The 21,507-nt window shown below is 41.1% G+C and overlaps 2 protein-coding genes across 8 annotated transcripts in view; one reads left to right on the top strand and one right to left on the bottom strand.

Moving 5' to 3' along the window:
- LOC133142087 (uncharacterized protein KIAA1958 homolog) overlaps positions 1-14,954 on the top strand; it is a 29,364-nt gene extending 14,410 nt beyond the window's left edge. For 4 of the 6 annotated variants that reach the window (XM_061263057.1, XM_061263055.1, XM_061263056.1 and 1 more), the window contains one exon: positions 12,340-14,954. In XM_061263057.1, coding sequence (XP_061119041.1) covers positions 12,340-13,379 — 1,040 coding nt within the window. In that variant the 3' untranslated portion in view covers positions 13,380-14,954. Of the gene's footprint in view, positions 1-117; positions 604-1,714; positions 2,118-8,298; positions 8,485-9,420; positions 9,625-9,994; positions 11,125-12,339 lie in introns of those variants that run through there. The other 2 variants (XM_061263061.1, XM_061263059.1) reach the window with 2 other exon arrangements.
- inip (ints3 and nabp interacting protein) lies at positions 14,949-19,520 on the bottom strand. 2 transcript variants are annotated; one of them, XM_061263063.1, is made up of 5 exons: positions 19,216-19,520; positions 17,706-17,754; positions 17,521-17,614; positions 15,669-15,759; positions 14,949-15,253 (listed from the first exon to the last, which is right to left on the bottom strand). In XM_061263063.1, exons 1-5 carry the CDS (start codon positions 19,342-19,344, stop codon positions 15,158-15,160), a joined length of 459 nt encoding a protein of 152 aa, XP_061119047.1. In that variant the 5' UTR covers positions 19,345-19,520; the 3' UTR covers positions 14,949-15,157. The 2 variants fall into 2 exon arrangements, with proteins under 2 accessions (XP_061119047.1, XP_061119048.1); XM_061263064.1 differs by lacking the exon at positions 19,216-19,520 and adding an exon at positions 18,207-18,363.
- Positions 19,521-21,507: the final 1,987 nt, after the last annotated feature.

Below are 21,507 nucleotides of genomic sequence, written 5' to 3'. Positions count from 1 at the left end.
AACTGGGTCTGGTGCGTGGCAGCTGCCTGCATTTTATGCAACAGTACCTGTGTCAATGCTTCCTCGAAAAAATGAGGAGTTTATACCTCTAAATAATGAGACTTTGTCTTTCTGCAGATCCAGTGCAGCTGCAGATTGTGCAGACAATTGTGGGTAAGATCAGTGCATTTCATCAGCGAGTCCAGCGACAGCACCCAGCCTACGCCCCAAGGACAGGGCAGCAGCACCCAGCTTACACCCCGAGGACAGGGCAGCAGCACCCAGCCTACGCCCCAAGGACAGGGCAGCAGCACCCAGCTTACACCCCGAGGACAGGGCAGCAGCACCCAGCCTACGCCCCAAGGACAGAACAGCAGCACCCACCCTACGCCCCGAGTGCAGGGCAGCAGGAGCTCTACCCCGGCAGTGGAATCTTCCTCTCCTCCGTCAAACTGTCTGCCATCCACCAGGACTCCCGCCAGGACTGCATGCGGCTGTTCCACCTGCTGTTTGAACATTTCTTCAGCGAAGAAGACCTTGTAGGCGCCGTGGCATTCGGAAAACATGGAAAAGTTCCTGTTGGAAAGAAGATTCTGGATCGCAAAACAGTAGATGGAATAATATGTAAGTATTCACTATGCTGGTTGGGTGTCTTCAAATGGTTTGGGGCCGTTCCATGCCAACTCCAGGAGGTTGCACCACAGCACCTCTTGGATTATTCCGTTTTGATGGACCATTATGAGATAATAAATTCCTGAAAACTTGAGCTTCACACTTCGTCCTCCTGATAGCACCATTTAAAGGTACAATAGGTAGGATTTTTGTGTTAAATCATTGTTACAAGACCATTGTGAATCCCTTCCTATTATTGAAAAGGGCTCACTGACATGATGACTCACCCTCTGGCTGTGTTTGAAACCCGAATTTAAGGACTATAAAGTGTACATTTGTCGGCCCGTCACTCTGTATCAAAACAATTCAAGCTCATTGGTTGAAAGTTGGTTCTAACTGCCAAAGCCAATGGTGTTTTACAAATATCCAAAAATAATTTACAAATATAAAATAGGCAATACAAACATAGTAGCGATTGTGCTTCAGGTGGATATTTGTAGGTTTGGGAAGCTGACTAGTAATAGCTCATTTTCTTGTTACTGATAGCGAACGTAAAGATAAAAGGAACGTGCAGCTGCCCAAATAAGACAAGCGATCACTGAAACTCTGTATACTATTGGTTATTATCCAAGCGAAGAATACTTATCTAGTTATAAAATGTGTTGTGGTTTGAGGTTGTTTGTTGTTGCAATTCCTCTCTTGTCCGTTAGGAGTCCGAAATTACCTATTGTACCTTTGAAGTTTGCCGGGTTTCGCAATGAAAAACGCATTGTGGCACAGAATTTTATTTTTAGAGGTCCATATCTGTGTAAGGAAAATACCTAAATCTGTGGAATTGTGTAACTAGATGAATTTGTGTATGTAGAATAAAACATGCATCTACTTATGGAGATATTTAGCCCTAAAATTCACTGGGGACCAATTTTGAGGGGTCACATATTTTTAGTGTCATTTAGTGTTTGTAAATGAGTCTTCATGTATCGCTGTGTCAAGATATGATGCTCATAACATTAGCTGAGATATGACCCATGGGAAATTCAATTTAAAAAATAAAGCCGAGCAGTAAGTGTAGCTATACTTTTTTGGTTGTCAGTAATCACTAATTCTTGAAATGTGATTTCAGCATACGTCCTTCGCTGTTCGACGCTCGACGGATGGACGTCGGTGGAGTCGTCCAAACTGAAAAAGGCCTGCATAAACAAATGTAGACTGAGAATGAGTCAGAAAAAAAGTATTTGAATCTTGGAGTTGACAACTGTAACTGGATGTCATAACTCGTGTGGGAGCTGTCATTGTGTGAGGTTGGAATTAGTTGGAATTTTTTGAAACACTTGCCATGGCGATACATTTGCATAAAATGTGATATGTACCGTATTTAAGGACGCCAATGAAAAAGTGGTAAATATTTTGCTTGCAGGGTAGCTAAGATAAAGTTAAGAAGTATGTTTTCATGTATATTTCATTATGCTTTAACAAATGATGACAGTCTTCTGTGCGCTATACAAATAAAATGTAATTGAATTGTATGTTTTTAGACTTGTTCATTAAGAGGCATGGGTTTGACACCTTCAGCCATCGGTATGGTTTCACCATGTCACAAGCACCATTTTAAAGTTCAAGATACAGTACTGTGCAAAAGTTTTAGGAAAAAATGCTGTAAAATAAGAATGCTTTCAAAAATAGAAATGTTAAGTGCGTGAACAGAGGAAAAATCTAAATCAAATCAATATTTGGTGTGACCACCCTTTGCCTTCAAACCAGCATCAATTCTTGCACAAAGTCAGGGATTTTGTAGGCCTATAGTCAGGTGTGTGACTAACCAATTGTACCAAACAGGAGCTAGTGATCATCAATTTAATAAGTTGATTGAAACACAGCACAGCAACAAGACACAAGGTAGTTCTACTGCATCAGCAAGGTTTCTCCCAGGCAGAAATTTCAAGGCAGACGGGTGTTTCCAGATGTGCTGTTTAAGCTCTGTTGAAGAAGCGCAAAGAAACGGGCAACGTTAAGGACCGTAGACGCAGTGGTCGGCCAAGGTAACTTAGTGCCGCAGATGAAAGACATATCATGCCTACTTTCCTTCGCAATCGGAAGATGTCCAGCAGTGCTATCAGCTCAGAATTGGCAGAAACTAGTGGGACCCAGGTACACCCATCTACTGTGCGGAGAAGTCTGGTCAGAAGTGGTCTTCATGGAAGAATTGTGGCCAAAAAGCCATACATCCGACATGTAAACAAGGCCAAGCGACTCAACTACGCACAAAAACACAGGAACTGGGGTGCAGAAAAATGGCAGCAGGTTCTCTGACTGATGAGTTTGAGTTTGAAATATCGAGATATTTGGCTGTAGCAGAAGGCAATTTGTTCACCGAAGGGCTGGAGAGTGGTACAAGAATGAGTGTCTACAGGCAACAGTGAAGCATGGTGGAGGTTCCTTGCAAGTTTGGGGCTGCATTTCTGCAAATGGAGTTGGAGATTTGGTCAGAATTAATGGTCTCCTCAATGCTCCTAAAAGTACAGGCAGATACTTATCCATCATGCAATACCATCAGGGAGGCATCTGATTGGCCCCAAATTTATTCTGCAGCAGGACAATGACCCCAAACATACAGCCAATGTCATTAAGAACTATCTTCAGCGATTTAGATTTTTCTTCTGTTCATTCACTTTTTCTGTTCATGCATTTTGTTAATTGATAAAAATAAACTAATAACTTTTCTATTTTTGTAAGCATTCTTATTTTACAGCATTTTTTACACTAGCCTAAAACTTTTGCACAGTACTGTATATATTTACATTAATTAGAGCATTTAATGTCAGAACCCAAACCGCCTTCCGCATCACAGCCCTAGTCTGAGAACAGGCTCCTGCGTTTGAGGATGAACTTCACGTAAGTTCTACTTTTCCCTTTTAATCAAGAATGGGAGCTGGGTGTTCGTCTATTTTAATTTTTTCGCAAAATAGTGGGCACTTACAAATATAAATGCATTTGTGAGTCCACACAAAAATGAACAGTCTGAATATAAACCCTTCAGTTACAGATTTGTGCTGTCAAGTACATCAGGTCTGTCAGCGGATATGTTACTTTCTGGGCCTTCAACATTCAAACCGATATTACTTGCCAAGCTCAAAATAACGTCAAGACAAAATGAAGAAATTAAATGAGCATTATTAATATATGGCTCATAAATATAACCGCACATACCCCTAACTCTGGCTGTGCTTCATTTACAGATGTGTCTCCAGAAAGAGGCTGATGGAGGATGAATAACAGGCAGTGCACAGTAAATAATACACAGCCTATTCAGTGTCTTGCTGGATGGAATGTTGGTGCATACTCCCAGTGTATCATGGGATACTTTGATTTTGCATGCTTTGCTTAGTCAGAAGAGTGAAGTGGAGCTTTGCAAGGCATTTGTCATCTGTGCAATAACCTCAGCACATTTTATTATATTACTTGAGGTATGCAGCTCTAAAGCAATGCAGTTCACATTGGGCATTAATTTTGTTGTGTAAACTCAAATGAGAAAAATACATATATAATACTTAAGAAAATGTAATAAAACAAAATGGTGAAAGCAATGGGCTGCTATACTAATGTGTTGGACCACAATGTTTAATATCTTTTTGCTCAATTTGTATTCGCTATTATTCATGTTTAATGATGATGGCACCATACATTCATTGCACTTGCAGAAACGTCTGTAAGAATATGAGTGTTTTATGTCCAACATTTTATTTTTGGTTTTAAGGGATAGTAGCCTAAAATTACCTGCTGGCAATTAATCATGGCCAATTCATCAATTTAATGAATAAACTGATAAAATGGCAAAATGTGAGCAATATGTGATGCGTTTTGTACAAGAGTTATGCATTTCAATTCCACAATGAGTAGAATGCATTGTATTCATTCGTATATATTCTGATTAGGTTTGTTGCAAGTCAATCTTTCCAAGTATGCATTTTTATAAAATAGACTTTTGGAGCAACTTCCTTTGGACCTCTTACTATCCAACCATGAATTCATGGTGTGTGAGGACACAGGAGTGATCAGCTACCATAGTCCATTTGTTTGTTCATTTTATGATGAACAAACAAGTGTCTCATGATTAATCGTGATTAATGTCATTCTGCGTGATATTGTAAGTGGCTGCTTATTTTTGAGTCTATGTGTGCGCGCGCACATGAAGGAAAATGGACCGATTCGTTACTGCCATGTTGCTTAACAGACCAGGCATAAAATAATTTCTATAGGCAGGCCTCCCAACGATGTGGAATACCATGTTTCACGCTAAATTTACATGGTAATTGAGAGGTAATTGTCTCCAGATGTCTCGTATTTATTCTTGCTATGTTCTTTGCCATGCTGATATCATGTTTTTATACTTCCATATTTTCCTGACATATTCCGTAGGCCCATGGGTGTGCTGTGTCTATGGAGTATGATGACTGCTGTTTAACAAAAATTTAGACATTACTTTGGGTGTGTTAATAATTCAATTATATTCAAGTTCGGTACAACCTACAACATGTCAAACATAAATTCCATAAATTGTAAATAAATTGTATTTGTTACATTTTATCTGTTATACGTTTAATGGAATGTTCCACTTTTAACACAGTGCCTAACATCTGACTATTGTACTCTTCATTTCGGTCTTTCTGCTCTTTGCAGTTAAAATAAGCATCACTGTAATTATTACCATCATCTTGGTTCAGTGAAATTCTCAAATAGAAGCTTGAAGTCAGTGAAGTGAAAAAATGTACAAAAGAAGAATTTAGAATAAAACTTGTGTATGGATTGTCCCATACCTGGTTGATCTACGCTCCAACAAGGGAGTGCACAGCTCAAGACATGGCAGTCTTACTCTTTTCGTTTAGGTCAACCACAACAAGAGTCCCCCACACCCTGCCAGGGGGTAGTGTAACTCTGGACTCCGAGCTGATCAGAGCCTCCCCTTTTCAGTGAGGCGATGGCTGCCTGATGGCATACTGCCTGTTTCTTCTGTTCATGGTCATGTTGACTAGACATTCATGCCCCTGGCCCTTCTGTCGTTGTGCCCCTTCCAGGTCTGGGGGTGTGGCCTCCACCTGGATCCCCAGTGGCACAAAAACAAGGTCAGGTTCTCAGTGCAATGCTTCCTGGCCCTGGGGCCATCAAGAAGAAGAGAGGAGCAGAGCTTACCTCACCATGGGTGTTCCCCTGTGGGGTCATAACTGCCTCCCTCTTAGGAAGGGCAGCTGTCTGGCAGGGCAGGAGAATTGGGGGTGGCGCTGTTCACAACACCACTACAGGCCACGTATCTAGCAGTCTGACATTTCAGGCATGTCAGTAGTCTGACAAGGTCAGGCATGTCCTTCTTTAGGCAGGCACCATTTCAACAGTCTCATGTAAAGTGACAAGTCAAGCCAGCCTCTGTGGGTAAAGCATCAGCTCCTTGTATGGGCTCACCCCTGCTTTGTGAGCCTTGTTGGCTGGTGTGGGCATGCTCTGTAGGTAGTAGGTGTCTACCTGCCTCCTGCAAACTTTGATGGATGCAGATGTATCAGCTTGAATGTGACTGTTTATGGGCCGCTATGTCAGCTGAATGTGTTAGTTGTCTGTAGGGTCTCGTCAGTTGCTTCATGAAAGACAGCAACCCCTGCAGATCATGCAAGTGCCCTGATGGGAATTGACTGGTGCTCAACATCTTGTGCCTGCCTCTGTTTGAACCTTTGGACAGGCAGAACTAAAATTGCTCTGCCAAAAATGCAAGACAGAGTATATCCACTGCCTCCGGCTGTCATCCAGAATTAATGGAACCGTAATTGCGTAACTGTCTGATCACTGCTAGTTTATGCGCTATGGTGTAGAAATGGTACCGTTTATTCTGGATGAGGCAGATTGAGGGCTGAGCAGCAGTATCTTACTCTCGCAGTCTAACAGCTGGCAGCTTCACAAGAGCAAGATCTGTTTGTTAGGTGAAGATGATTTCCATGCATAATGCTGTCTGGTTTTTAGGTGAATAATATTACAAAGGATCTGAGAGAAACTGGATGTGGGAAACTTCCTTCAGTGATGTAGCAATGTACTGAGCAGTACAACAAAGGTAGATGGCGAACCTTGTTGGCAGTGTTAAACTTAATATATAATAGAATTTGATCAGAAAGTGGACTACCAATGAGCCATCGTCATCAAAATCCCAATTTCACATCTGGTTAGCTTTGATAGACTGCAAGAAGTTGCTGCATCTAAATCAATCAGATTAGAATATTTTAAAATATAACAGTGCTTGCTTGCAGGAAGATGTTCTGTGATTGTTCTTACTACAAAAAGTATCTTGTTCCAAGTGCTGTATCCTATTCAATTTCATGAATAAATATGACATGAATGTTCATTTTAATGGTAATTTCAGTAGTATGTAAAAATGACCAATTTCATCCATTCATGGTATGAAATGCATTTGCATTCGTATAGTCTCTAGCAGAGCTTTTCAAGTTATATACAGTAATGAAAAGGTCTACAGTAAATCTCTAATGTAAAATCAGCATGAATATTTAGTCTAGAAGAGAATGCTGACAAAATTGCAATTGATTTTGGCTTTGGGGTGAAAATAGAAGGTTGAATTCAAACTGGGAATCTATTTTCTTTGAATACGTAAAAAGAAAGAAAATGAATGTATACTTAAGTGAGTTATGCATTTCATATATTCATACTGCTTTATGATGGCATATTACTGCGGGTAATATGCATCAAGTGCTGGAACTGCAGTTTTTCTACCGTGGAATGTTCCAATAAATTGCTTTCGCTATTGAATAAAATGTATTTTGTCTTGATAAATTCTAAATATTGATACACCCATTTGTTAAAAAAATGATGGCTTGATAAGGAAGCTGATATTCATCATAATTACTCCAGTTTTGTCATTTTTGATTAGCAGGTAGGTTCCAGTTTTATTCTTCTAAATTTCAGTCTTGAAGATCTTATTGTTGTTTCTTTTTAGTAATAGGAAGCAATGTATGTGCTGGCCACGCACACTTTTAAAAAGCAGATTTAATAATCAGAAGATTGAACAATATTTAACATCCTTAAAACCTTGTCTAAATAAAAATCTTTGCCTGATTATTATTTAGGCTAACCCAGTGCTTGTCCACCCTGCACATTTTTCACACAGGCATTCAAAAACATTCAACACAGTTTTTATTGCAATGGATGTAAAATGGTGAACATCTGATAATAATGTAGGTAATTTGCCAAGGCACAATTTCTATTCTGTGAGAATTTGCAATGGTACTTTGGTAAATGTCCTGTAATAAACAGGTTGAATGTTTGTGAATGTTGTTGTGTTTTACATATGAAAGGGCTTTGTGTGTACTGTCAGTAGCTAGTCATGGCAGATTATGGTTGTGCGTGGCACACATTCTCTCTCAGATGTTGTTGTGAATGTTAAAGTTTTCAAAATGCTGCCAGCTGTATACATTTCCCATACAATGTACAGTAGTATTGTTTTTAATTAAGTGAATAACCATGTTATTTAAGGATACTCTTTAGTGTGATAATGCGTTTATTGATTGTGTTCAGTATTTCCATGTAAGCTATACGTATTCATTGGAGTACTTGCTATACCTATAACGTAGCTCATTTAGACCTAATTATTTTCTGATTGTGATGGTGGTAAAATGGGTATTTCTGCCCTTTTGTAAACTATTGTTCTTTTTTACACAGCGCCACCGGCTCTGTGTGAGATTGAGAGGCTACGGGGCCTGCTTCAGGTGGAGCGGAGCAGGAGTGAGTTGATGGGAGAGACTATAAGCAGCCTTAAACAGGACAAGGAGCTGCTGCAGCAGGAACTGACTAAAAAGGCCGAGTTAATCTGCGAGTTCCTGCAGGAGCAGCTCAGCACCCGCCCAGGTATTTTTATATCTTCTCTGAAGTTCATTTGTGTAGTTTGTCATTATGTTTGCTGCTTTCTTAAAGGCCGCATTCCATTACACCATAAAAATAAGATCTAAAATCCCATGTGAAATACCAAAATGTCATGCCTTTCAACACATGTAAGCTTTGTTTTATTTCATCGTTTTGTCATTTTGTGATTTTAACAAATGCTATTTAACAAAATTACACGCAATGTATTTCTTATGTACTGTAATGAATTGGTAGGGGAATATATTATTGGTGTTACTAGAAGAGAGGAATGTAAATTTAAGGTGGTCTGTGAGACAATCGGTAGAAAGACTAAATGAGCAAGGGGGCATTGTTTAGGACAGTGATACTAAAAGAGGACTAACTGTGAGCTTCAGAAGAGAAATACTGAGGTATAATGATGGGATGGTTGACAATATGGAATGGATATCTGTCCCAGGGAAGACGATGGAGTGATAGAATAAATAATATAAATTATGAGTGGGGGAAGAGGTGAAAAGAAAGTGGAATAAGAAGAATAAGTGTTCTGCACCTGTGCAAAGTGAGGAAGACAGAGAACAGGTTGAGAAACTGTTCACGGGGTGTCATGGTAACAGTCATTAACAGAATTACGGTAATACAGAAGGGAAAAGATCAAGGTGCAGACAGAGCTGTTGGGAAGGGAAGTGTGGGAACGTTCAACGGAAAATGGCCATTGCAGTGGCAAGTTAACTAAGGTGATGGAAAGAAGGTGATCGTTAAATAAGGTCAGATTTATGAACATGAAGATGGGCAAGAACATAACCAGCAGATGTCAAACATATAATTGAAATAACTTCAGTTATGTTGCGGTTTTGCTGAAGTTCATATGGAAATCTGGCAGTGTACCATGGAGGTGTTTCCATAAAAATAGGTATATACTGTATATGTATTTTCATTTTCCAGAAAAGAGGAGGGCTCAGGGCAGCAGCCACCAGGAGCCCAGCGGGTCGCGTCAGCAAGTCCCCATGCACTGTGACGAGACGGCGGTGTTCGAGTCACCCGCCCTTTTCGACTCATTCGATGAAATCGAGCTGCATCAGAGCGAAAGACCGAAGATGGTCAAGACTCCAAAGCGAAACAGGGATGGGGAGAACACTCGTGTTCGGAGTAAGTACTACAGAAACAGAAATGACCGAGCTCAGGGCATCACAAACAAATAGTTTATTCAAAACGGGTGACAGATTTCTAATGAGATTGTATTAAACGCCAGCATGTACATAGTTTAAGCTCGTGCAGTAAGCATTTTTAGGAATGATTAATACTAATCTTTTTGCAGTGTAAATAAACATGGGTTCACAAACAAACAAAAAAACAAACATTATGATGATAAACTAGATGCACTTTAATTACAGAATAAGTATATTTTTAAATAAGCTGTATAAAATAGTTTAGCAAAAATATTATTTCACTATTAACGCATTTACCTCCTGTGTGATGTTTCTCTGCATTAAGAGTGGTGTGTGTGTTCTCTCTGCAGTGAAGAATGTGGTGGGCGTGATTGCGCGGTACATGACTGCCCTGCAGGAGTTTCGTCGCAGCGTTTCCATGAAGGTGGCCTTCGACCGGGTTGGTGTCGACCGCAACACCATCTCCCGAACTGCTGCCATCGCTGAACTGAGCCTGGCCGCTCCTGAGGTCTTCCACTCCCTCCCTCCCTGGGATGAGAAGGAGGAGACGCTGGCCCACTACTCCTTCCGCTGCCGCCAGGCCATGGATGACACCATTAAAGCCAAGATCAAGACCATGAAGGCCAAGGGGGAGCTGCTGCCCATCGTCAGCAAATGAGGCGGCCATTTTGTGCTGGCTGAGTGATGGGTGTCCATTTTGAATGGACATTCATTCACTGTTTACCTCCTCTCCTCCACACCTGGGTCCAATACGTAACTGTTTTGGACTCAAATACTTTTCTGCGCTTTAATGAGCTTGTCTGGGGTATTGAAACCAATGAAATTCTCAGAGTGCAAACCCCACCTTCTGGTCTTCTTGGTTGGCTCAGTTGCACCAGGCAAGATCACAAGCACAGAAAATGACTTTTACATATTTTATCCTGGTCTGGTCTCCTCCAATCTTTTTCTTTAACCACCACTTTTTATTTTCTAGAGTTTTCCTAAAAGACTTAAAAGTTATTTCTGGTTATCTCTGCTTGTACACTGTTTTGTCATTAAAATTGTGGTGCACTGGAATAATCCTGTTTATAACTTGTTTTGGTGTATACTTGTTAGAGGTGGGTCCAATAAGTAAATACAGCTTGTGTTAGCTCTTCACAAAATAGTTACTATATACCTTTAATCTTATGACCTATATGATTGTGTTAGTTTGGATTCTAGTTGTGATACTTTATTACTGACCTCTATGAACATATTTTTTTAATCGGGGAAAGACTCCGATAATTTGTATACAGATAATTTGTGCTGTCAAATCGAAAGATGTTTCTTTTCTTTCTAACAAGCACACATTTTTGGCACCTGTATCACCCAATATTTTTGTTACCACGAGAATATGAGATAGCATGTCTGTGTATGTGTGAAGTATAACATGTACTAACAGTTGGTCTCAGCAATCCTGGCTGTTTAAGTAATGTTCAATAAATCAATTTTAAAGGAAGAAGTTGTCCTGTTGTCTGCTTAAACAAGGGTGCCACAATGATAGGTAATGAATGCAAAATGCTATTTTAGGTGGTATGTTTAGTTTTTAAGGTGGTTCATATTGATAATACATAATGCCTGACAGGAAGGATAAAGCTCAGCTCTTAAGACCTGTGGACATACCCAGCATGCATAACTCAGGTTCATAATGTCATGTGTGCTTGGTATGCCCCGCATGTGCTTATTCTGTGCACTGGTCCTGAATGATGTAATCCTGTATTGGCTGTGTATGACTGTGAGTTACATTCCACGGTCAAAGTCACTTTGATCACATTTCTTCCACATTCTGTTATTTGGAGCTGCAGCTGAACCTCTTGACCACATCTGCATGCTAATAAATATTTTTGGATTAACAAGCTGGTTTACAGGTCTACCTATTAATTTGCTGTGTATAGATGGGCATATTATTTCATTAAACACAAAGTTATGTTAAACTGGCAGGATTAAGTGGTGTGTGCAGTTCTACTCAATGGTTGAAGAGAGTCTTGTGTAATAGTAATTATGCAACTATTCCATGCTACCAGTGTTAAATTATACAACCGATTTGGACTGTACTTGTCTGATAAGGTGCACTTGAGGTAATGCTCTTAAAGAAAAAAAATACTTTGTGTTAAACTGCAATATACTACAATGCAATACACTACAATTTAAATGATTGACCAATGTTAACATACTATATTACAGCTCAAATTAAATAAATTAGATACCATGGTTACTGATCCACTACCACAGCTACATGTATGAACATGTCACTTTGCCAAATAGGCACCCATCTAATCTCTAAAATGGCGATGACACAGGAGTTCAGTTGAGCATGTAAAAAGGTGTTTCAGAAATTATGCCTCATTTTGTGAAGAAAAATAATAATGTAATTGAATCATAATGAATGTGCCTGTTATGTACACATTTAAATGTGGTTGGAAACAATAAGCATCAGTGGGTAGTGATAAAATGCAGTATTCTTTCCTTCGGCATCCAGACTGCACACAGAGCAGTTTGACTGTCTATGGTGAAACATTATTTAATGTTGTACTCATCAGTGCAGAGGTTCATTACAAGTTTGAAATGCCCCTTTGAGTCCCTATATGTAACTAAGTTATCATTTTAAGATGTCTTAAATTTTATTACTTGCATGACCGTTTTCTTTTTTGATGTTTCTTCTTTAACCACTCCACAGATATGGAGGAAAGGCAAGCGGAGGCTAACCGGGAGCAGAATGAGAAGACCATCCGCAGCACCCAGACCGCTCTCCGCAACTTCCGCGACTTCCTGATCTCAAAGTACCCCTCGGAGACACGCGAGATCTACTGCATCCCCTGCGGCGAGTTGGACGCCTACCTGGCTTCGTTCTTCGTGGACGCGCGGCAGAAGGACGGCTCCGAGTACGAGCCCAACAGTCTGGCCAACTACCAGTGCGGGCTGGAGCGCTACCTGAAGGAGCAGCGCTACCGCTACAGCATCACCCGCGACAAGGAGTTCCGCCGCTCACAAGAGGCCCTCAAGCAGAAGCAGCTGGAGCTCAAGTTTAAGGGCAAGGGCAACAAGCCCCACAAGTCCATGAAGCTGACCTTCGCCGACGAGCTGATCCTAAGGAAGAGGGGCCTTCTCAGCCGGTTCAACCCTGAGGGGCTGCTGAACCTGGTGTGGCTCAACAACACCAAGGCCTTCGGCCACTGCACAGGCTTCCATGGCTCCTCGCTCAAGTGGGGCGATGTTCGGCTCATCGCCTCCGAGACTGGCCTGGAGTGTCTGGAGTGGAGCTACCAGGAGTACATCGACGGTAACACCCGGACCAAGCGTCCTGGGACAGAGTGCCGAATCTATGCCACCCCCCATGCCCCCCAGACCTGCCCCGTACAGGACTACAAAGAGTACGCCCAGCGCAGGCCTCAGGCCATGCTGTATGAGGATGCGCCCTTCTACCTGTCCATCAAGCCTGTGGTCAACCTGGCTGCTCTGCACTGGTACAACAGCCAGGCCCTGGGCAAGAACAAGCTTGCCAAGATGGTGAAAACCATGTGTGAGAAGGGCAACATCCCTGGGAGGAAGACCAACTTCAGCGTCTATCAGAGCTGCAGCACGCTGTCTGAGGCCCAGAGCAACCAGCTGGTGCTCATCTGCAATAACCTGAGCCAGCAGGCGTCCCAGGCCCGGAGCTCCCACCCAGGGGCCACCAACTTCGTCATCACTGGGTCCTTCGACTCCGACACCTTGTGAGTCCCATCCTCTGGAGTCCCTGGCCCTGGCTTCACCGAGAGCTGGGCGTGTTGTTGGGCTTTGCGTGTTCCGTAAGAATCTGTCCTCAGCTTCTTATCTGTTCACAATCTTCTTCAAGGAGACATTTCAGTGGCGAAAGAGTCCACTTTTATTCTTCTCTAGTGTCAATATGTCTAGTTAAGCAGATTGAAAAAGTACTTTTATGATATATAGGCATTCGTCCCGTTTCATAAATACCCTGAGCGTCAGAAGACATTAACACTGCGTTATGTTTCAGAAAAGACATATCGACTTGTGAAATTGATTAAATGTTTTGCCGTCAGTTTGATAAGACGAAAGGAATGACTGTGAGATGGAGTGAGTGCTGCATAAGCACGGTACCCCGTCAGTAAGATGGATGGTTAGGCACAAGTGATAAAATTGAAGCTGGTGAGTACTGAGTTGCGTAAAAAAATAAGAAAACAGACGATGGAACCAAATGTGCCACGTTTAAGAGAACACCACCTTAGTGCCATAGGTATGTTAGAGAATGTACTGAGTTAACACTGTCAGTTACTGTCCCGTTTTATAAAATACATTAATCTTGGTATCATAGGTACAGGTACACAATTCTGAAGGCTGCTAGTGCAAAAAAGAGTTTAACAAAATTACAAATATATGGGTGTATTTTCTCACCCTAGTGTCTCTAGCAGGGAAATGTCAACAGGACCACTGCTGATCCAGGATGTCTGGTTTTACCCCGTGGTGTTGGTGGTTTGGCATGTCATGAGACGTTAAAAGAGTGTTTGCGCTTCCATTTTTCAGATTTAAAATAGATCTATCATAGACTCTGTGATTAGTGTGAATATAACTTCAATATGTAATCATTGCATTGTATCATCAGTTATCCCTTTCCTATCACACTGAAGACTCTGAAGATTGTTCAAGAGCATATCAACCTCAGGTGCTGAAGCATCACCCATTGATGTGTTCTATTCTCTAATGAAATATGTTTATAATCCATACCATTATGGATTAGTTATAATTACAAATACTAACAAATACACTATTGCATGGAGTCCTGTGCTAACTGGCTGTTGTTGAATACTGCAGATTTGCCTGTCCTTTAGCCTGACCTCCTTTGGCGACTGGACTTTTTAATGTTAGCATCTCCATGGCAAGAGGTCTTGGGTCATTTACAAATCTGATCAAATCACATCCTTTGCTGTACTGGCATCACAACAGTTGATAATTATTTCTATTTTGAGCAAAAAATAAACACCAAGTTCAAATTCATAAACTGATTTCAACTCATCCATTCAAACTGTTCATGAAAGCTAGTGTTCAGAAAAGTGTCAACAAGTGTCTTAGCTTCTGTTTCATTCAGAAAATGATTACCTAAATAAATCTAAATGACCATCTAAAACGTCTAAACCACGTCTTTGACCAGTTCATTAAAAGGAAAGGTGGGATTTATCAAGGAGACATGGAGGCTGTTGAACTACACTGGTTTATAGTACAGACAGGCTATCAATGTAGAACAAAGATAAAAATGTACTATCCCATGTAGTGAAATTAAAAGTAAACTACTGAAAATGCAATTTTTTCATTTTATTATTAAAATGCAAAAACGGAAGAAGAAAAAAAAAAGTAAGATCAGAACCAACAGGAGAGAGACTCAATTTTGACATCCTATTTTCGGAAAGCCCAGGAAACGGCCAGTGGGTTGAAAAAATGTAAAATGAAGTGCAGTAACGTGTAAATGTTCCCACTCAGCAGCTTTTCTCAGCTGAACTCCATTATTCTGGCTCCAATCGTGGCAAAACAGGAAGTATGAGGTTTCCGAAGGAGGAATCCTGGGTAATGAAGAAGCCAGAGGAATGTGCGTGTGCATGCTGAAACAAAGAGAGGGAAATCATACTTCCACAACCACATAGCAAAGGGCATAATGCATGATATATGTGATATGAAAGATGAATGCTGCTGTCATAGTGGCTCTATACACAATATATTTTTTGTCCATCTACCATGTCTGACTTAACAACCTGACTAATATTATTACTGACATAAACAAATGAGTCCTGTTAGCACATAGTGCCCTTGTGCTATCACACCTGCGTTCTCACCCCCGTGTTCTCACCCCTGCATTCTCACCCCTGCGTTCTCACCCCCGTGTTCTCACACCTGCATTCTCACCCCTGTGTACTCACCCCTGTGTTCTCACACTTGTTATCATCTGTGTTTTCACGGCTGTCTTATCACCTGTATTATCACACGTTATCACACCTGTGTCCCCCCCCCACGTCTCACCTGTAGTGCTGCTTTCTGCTGGGCAGCGATGTGCTGTTGCTCTGCATGGTCTCTGAAGTCCTTATTCAGGGCCGGCCTCGAGAGAGGGATACTACAGAGCACAAATAAACAGTGACTTACATATTCCATGCAAAAACTATTCTTGCAGTTAAACTCTTCATTAAGCCACATGCTAAAGGACATGTACCTATTTTTTCCAAATGTATAAGCAGGAGAATTAAAAACATTTTGATGAAAAGTATGTAACTATGTAACAAGCCTCATTCTAATAGCTCTATGGCAGCAGCAGTTGCATCTGGTGCCACAGTAACATACGGTCTGGTGACCATGTAGAGAGATGAGGTTATGTAGTGAGTGAGAATTCAATGACATCATCATTATTTCTACAGCATGTCAGTGTTCTTACTGACCCCCATCTCCATACCAACCAACCTGCAAAGGAAAGTAACACAGCTTCCCACAAGGGAAATGCCCTATATCCTATGATTCAGGCTTTATCTAAATGCTCAGTGTCTGTGTGTGTGTGTGTGTGTGTAACTTCTGTCCAGAGAAGGATGGTGTACAAGTCTGACAGTTAGCTGAAATCAGCAAAGAGGACAATCACTGGATTCAGCGACACTGGAATGAACCTAAAATGCTCTGCAAACTGGGATTAAGGGGGCTTGTACAGTTAATGAGACAGCACACCAAATAATATGTCACCCACATGTTTATAATTGTAATTCACTGGTTCACATATTATACCATAGCTCAAAAAGGGTTCAGATTGCACAGGCTCTGTCTAGACTGGAACCCTGGTCTGTGCCATTTGGGGGTGATTTTCGGCTTTAGGGTGGTGCATTATGGCCTAGTATATCCCAAGGCAGTCCACGACTCGGCAACCATTAGGCAAGTATCCAAAGCCATGCTGTCCTGCTGATCAAGCACAATAAACACATTTAATGTTTCAAAATAAATAGTTGCTGAAAATGGGTAATGGGTCTGGGTTTAAATGTGAGTGTGTGTATGGGCTGTTCACAGCACTTTGGTAACTCACTGTAATGTAAGTGTATGTGCATGTGTTTGTTTGTGCAGCTCACATCACCTTGCCAAATGACTAATACAAGTGTGTGTGTATGTGTGTGTGTGTGTGTGTGTGTGTGAGTGTGTGAGTGAGTGAGTGAGTGAGTGTGTGTATGGGCTGTTCACAGCACTTTGGTAATAACTGTAATGTAAGTGTATGTGCATGTGTTTGTTTGTGCAGCTCACATCACCTTGCCAAATGACTAATACAAGTGTGTGTGTGTGTGTGTGTGTGTGTGTGTGTGTGAGTGTGTGAGTGAGTGAGTGAGTGAGTGAGTGAGTGAGTGAGTGAGTGAGTGAGTGAGTGTGTGTATGGGCTGTTCACAGCACTTTGGTAATAACTGTAATGTAAGTGTATGTGCATGTGTTTGTTTGTGCAGCTCACATCACCTTGCCAAATGACTAATACAAGTGTGTGTGTGTGTGTGTGTGTGTGTGAGTGTGTGAGTGAGTGAGTGAGTGAGTGAGTGAGTGAGTGTGTGTATGGGCTGTTCACAGCACTTTGGTAATAACTGTAATGTAAGTGTATGTGCATGTGTTTGTTTGTGCAGCTCACATCACCTTGCCAAATGACTAATACAAGTGCGAGTGAGTGAGTGTGAGTGTGTGTGTGTGTGTGTGTGTGTGTGTGAGAGTGAGTGAGTGAGTGAGTGAGTGAGTGAGTGAGTGAGTGAGTGAGTGAGTGAGTGAGTGTGTGTGAGTGAGTGAGTGTGTGTGTGTGAGAGTGTGTGTGTGAGAGTGTGTGTGTGTGTGTGTGTGTGTGTGTGTGTGTGTGTGTGTGTCACAGCACCTCGCTCCTGGGTTGTTCATTGTCTGGTTCTGTATCAGACGCCTCTTCTCTTTATCCAGTTCAGCCAGAATAGCCACTCGGTTCTTTTGGAAACCTGTAAATGAGTTTAAAAGCACTAGTTAAAATAACTATCTTAAGTAAATGCTAAACCCCCTTTAAATAGCCACACATAAAACGTTCATCACCTTGTCCAGGTGGATTTGAAGCCATTTCCTTCAATGGAAGAACATCAGCCTGTGAAAATGGATTGGATTTGAATTCAATAAATAAAATTCATTATTTTACTATGAAGCTACTGTAAGGTTAGTTATTTCCTGAAATGCTCAACTGTTGTTGTTTTTTTTGCTTCCTATCCTATCGCAATGACAGTAAGCTAGCGGCAGATTCATCTGCAGATTCGTCTGGTATTACAATAAACACCCAAATCTAGACACACGGGAATCTGCCGAAGTAGCCAGTCAAACAAATATTGTAGCCAATTATTTAGTTGACTACATGACGAAAACAATATTGACCGGCAAGCTGATATTTACTCTCTCTGTGCTAGACCATTTTGTAGCTAGTAACAAGCTCACTGGCTAAATGTGTAAGACCGATTATGTTTCTCAGAAACAGATTCATAAGTCGAAGTTGAATTTTGCGAGTGAATCTTTATCGGTGCTTAACGGGAATCATTGACGGCTTACCTCAGCAAACAGACAAATAACGTGCTACATGTAATTTACCAATAACACTCTATATTAGACCAACCCGACAACTGCCTTGTGGATAAACAAGAGAAAGCAGTCGATTTCGAGTTGACGCCTTCTGATGACGTGACATGGCTGCGCAAAGTAATATTGGATGATTGTCTACCTTTTGGAAGGTACAAAGAATAACAGTGGAGTCAAACTCAGACAATTTATCACACTTAATTGCATGCCAATTAAGTTTATAAACCCGTATTCCTGGGGCCTCATGCATAGAATTGGTGTGAATTTCATCCTACATTTTATCGTACGACCAGTAACTGAATCGTGCATACACGATTCATAAAATGGGCGTACAGATAAAAAGAAATTCACACATACACCTTTTATTTATTAATCACAAATACCCTTAAAAGTATGCAGCCGGGAACGCGCTTTATGACTCCACCCAGTGAACGCCCTCAATTATCCTTATATGGTGGCTTAGTGCATATTATTTCTCTATTAAATCGCTTTCAAAAGCAGCAGTAAAACTTCCAAATAACGCAATTGTAATTGTCGTAAAACATAAGGGAACATAATGGCAGCAAGTACTTTGAAGTGCTGAAGTGCTGTTAACGGAGGTGTAGGCAAGAGCAAAGTTTGATCCCATCAATAGACTACATCTGAACAGCCGAAATGAATAGTTCGTACGGATGGTCAGGAGCATGTGTAAAGGTACAGGCATTTTTGTCTGGTCCGATCCCACAGAAGTGCTACTGTAGCACAAATTGCTGAAAAAGTTAATGCTGGCTATGATAGAAAGATGGCCTGGTCTGATGAATAACTTTTTATTTTACATCCTGTGGATGGCTGGGTGTGTGTGTGTGGATGGCTGGCTGCATGTGCAGCGTTCGACCTGGGGAAGAGGTGGCACCAGGATACATTATGGGAGGAAGGCAAGCCGGAGGAGGCAGTGTTCTGCTGGAAAACCCTGGGCCCTGGCATTCATGTGGATGTTACCTACCAAAACATTGCTGCAGACCAAGTACACCCCTTCATGGCAGCGGTATTCCCTCATGGCAGTCGCCTCTTTCAACAGGATAATGTGCCCTTCCACACTGCAAAAATTGTTCAGGAATGGTTTGAGGAACATGGTTCAGGGTGTTGACTTGGTCTTAAAATTCCCCCGATCTCAATCCGTGGGATGTGCTGGATAAACAAGTCCGATCCATGTAGGCCCCACCTCGCAAGTTACAGGACTTAAAGGATCCGCTACGTCTTGGTGCCAGATACCACAGGACACAGGTCTTGTGGAGTCCATGCCTCGACGGGCCAGAGCTGTTCTGGCCGCACGAGGGGGACCTACACAATATTTGGCAGGTAGTTTTAATGTTGTGGCTGATTGGTTATATATTACATTTTATGTTATATTTTAAAGTATGCTTCCAGAAAAGTATCTGAAGAAAAGTACGTTATTTTATTGGTATATAATTATTTTGTTATTTTATTGGTTTATTTGTTTTTTATAATATACAGTAACATTCTACTTTTGAGCTCCATAGTTTGTATGTGCAACACTGAAAAAGCAAAAGGCATAAGCCTACTGATAAGTAAAGATATTCATAATAGTGTTTATCATTGAGCAAATCTGTTAAATTGGTTCTCAGTAAGGTTCATTCATATGATGCATGTGTGTATAATTGTGACACAAAATTTAGATTTTGAGAAGTTGTTAGTATGGTTTTGACAGAATTTGTCTTGTCATTGTCACGTTTAATGCTTGTCATGTTTCATGTTTAGTTACGGTCTTAGTTATTTTATTGTCATGTCACGTATTATGTTAGTCTAGTCTCGCCACGTTTTTGTGTTTTATTTCTTGTTAAGTTTCAAATATCAAAATCATTTTTCAAAACTAATGTAAACATTTTAACACATGCTGTTCTCTATACATGAGAGAAATGCAGGAATTGTATATAATAGACTAAATTTATATCAAAATGAGATAACATTTTGGCTGCATCTTTCATTCTGTCTGGCCACAAAACCACATCCACTTCACATGCATTGTTTTCCCTGGCCAAGCAGTGGAAGGTCTCTCCTGGCATGATGTTTCCAACCTGTACCTGAAGGTCTCTCCTGGCATGATGTCTCCAACCTGTACCTGAAGGTCTCTCCTGGCATGATGTCTCCAACCTGTACCTGAAGGTCTCTCCTGGCATGATGTCTCCAACCTGTACCTGAAGGTATCTCCTGGCATGATGTCTCCAACCTGTACCTGAAGGTCTCTCCTGGCATGATGTCTCCAACCTGTACCTGAATATTTCTGTAGGAATATCACCCCATGCCAGACACTTATCCCACCCCCATAGACTTTATATTTTATATTTTGCACTTTAATAATACTTCTCACACCCCGCTTCAGCATCATGTTGTATTCATGTTTATATTTATTTTTGATTTATATTCTACATTACATTCCACCTCATTTTGATATCTATGTTTCTATTTTTTGTATTCTTTATGTTGTCTGCATGCACCCACATACCACAGCAAATTCCTTGTATGTAAAAACTACATGGCGAATAAAGTGAATTCTGATTCTGATGCCTCCTCCATTGCCTATAGATCTGTGTGTGCACTCCGATCATACATTTTCCATCACCATGCAAAGAAAAGTTCTTCAGTTAGATTAGTTGGAAAATCTGGGGTGGGCAAGGAACCAGTTGTGGACCAGAGCAGCCAGGTGGAAACTAACATTGTCCCAGATGATAACATGCATAGCCAATCCATCTGTGCTGGCGGAATCATGATGTTGCGGAGGGTGGCCAAAAGGTGATCAGATGAGCAGTATTGTAGGGGCCAAGGCTGGCATGGTGTCATAGACCTCCTACTCCTCCACTTCTTACTCTCACTGCAGCGTTGGCATCCATTGTTCACCAATACAGGAGAGCATACATAGCTGTAGCCCTTTTATTAATGTGTAAGTCCAGATTGCTAATTGAAAATGTATGTGACTAATGTCTAAACTGGTGAGGGGGTAATGTGGGCAATTGGTCATTTGTGTTCAGAATTTTGAATTGTAGTGCTTTCCATGCAAACGCAAGACATTTCATTTATGAGAATTGAAGTAGAGAATTGTGTGTAAAGCTTTGCAAAAGGTATGATTTAGAATTGAGATCTGAGTGGAATCAGAGCATGTGCTTATATTTTTGCAGAAATGATACAGGGGTTTGTTACACGAGTGTAAGATTTTGGTTACTGTGTTTCAAGTCCCGGTGTTAGTTTGTAAACAAAACAAAAAAAATTCATACAGGTC

This window comes from Conger conger, chromosome 12 (assembly GCF_963514075.1).
Source record: "Conger conger chromosome 12, fConCon1.1, whole genome shotgun sequence".
NCBI classification, from domain to species: Eukaryota; Metazoa; Chordata; class Actinopteri; order Anguilliformes; family Congridae; genus Conger; species Conger conger.
Note: the sequence above shows the minus strand (reverse complement) of the source record. Positions and strands in the feature narration are given on the sequence as shown.

Coding starts and splice junctions, on each gene's coding strand:
- inip (XM_061263063.1), bottom strand. CDS start 19,344: ATGTTCCTCAAACCATTCCTGAACAATTTTTGCAGTGTGGAAGGGCAC. Junction 17,615..17,705: donor TTCAAATCCACCTGGACAAG/GTGATGAACGTT, acceptor ACTCATTTACAG/GTTTCCAAAAGAACCGAGTG. Junction 15,254..15,668: donor AGCAGAAAGCAGCACTACAG/GTGAGACGTGGG, acceptor TCTTTGTTTCAG/CATGCACACGCACATTCCTC.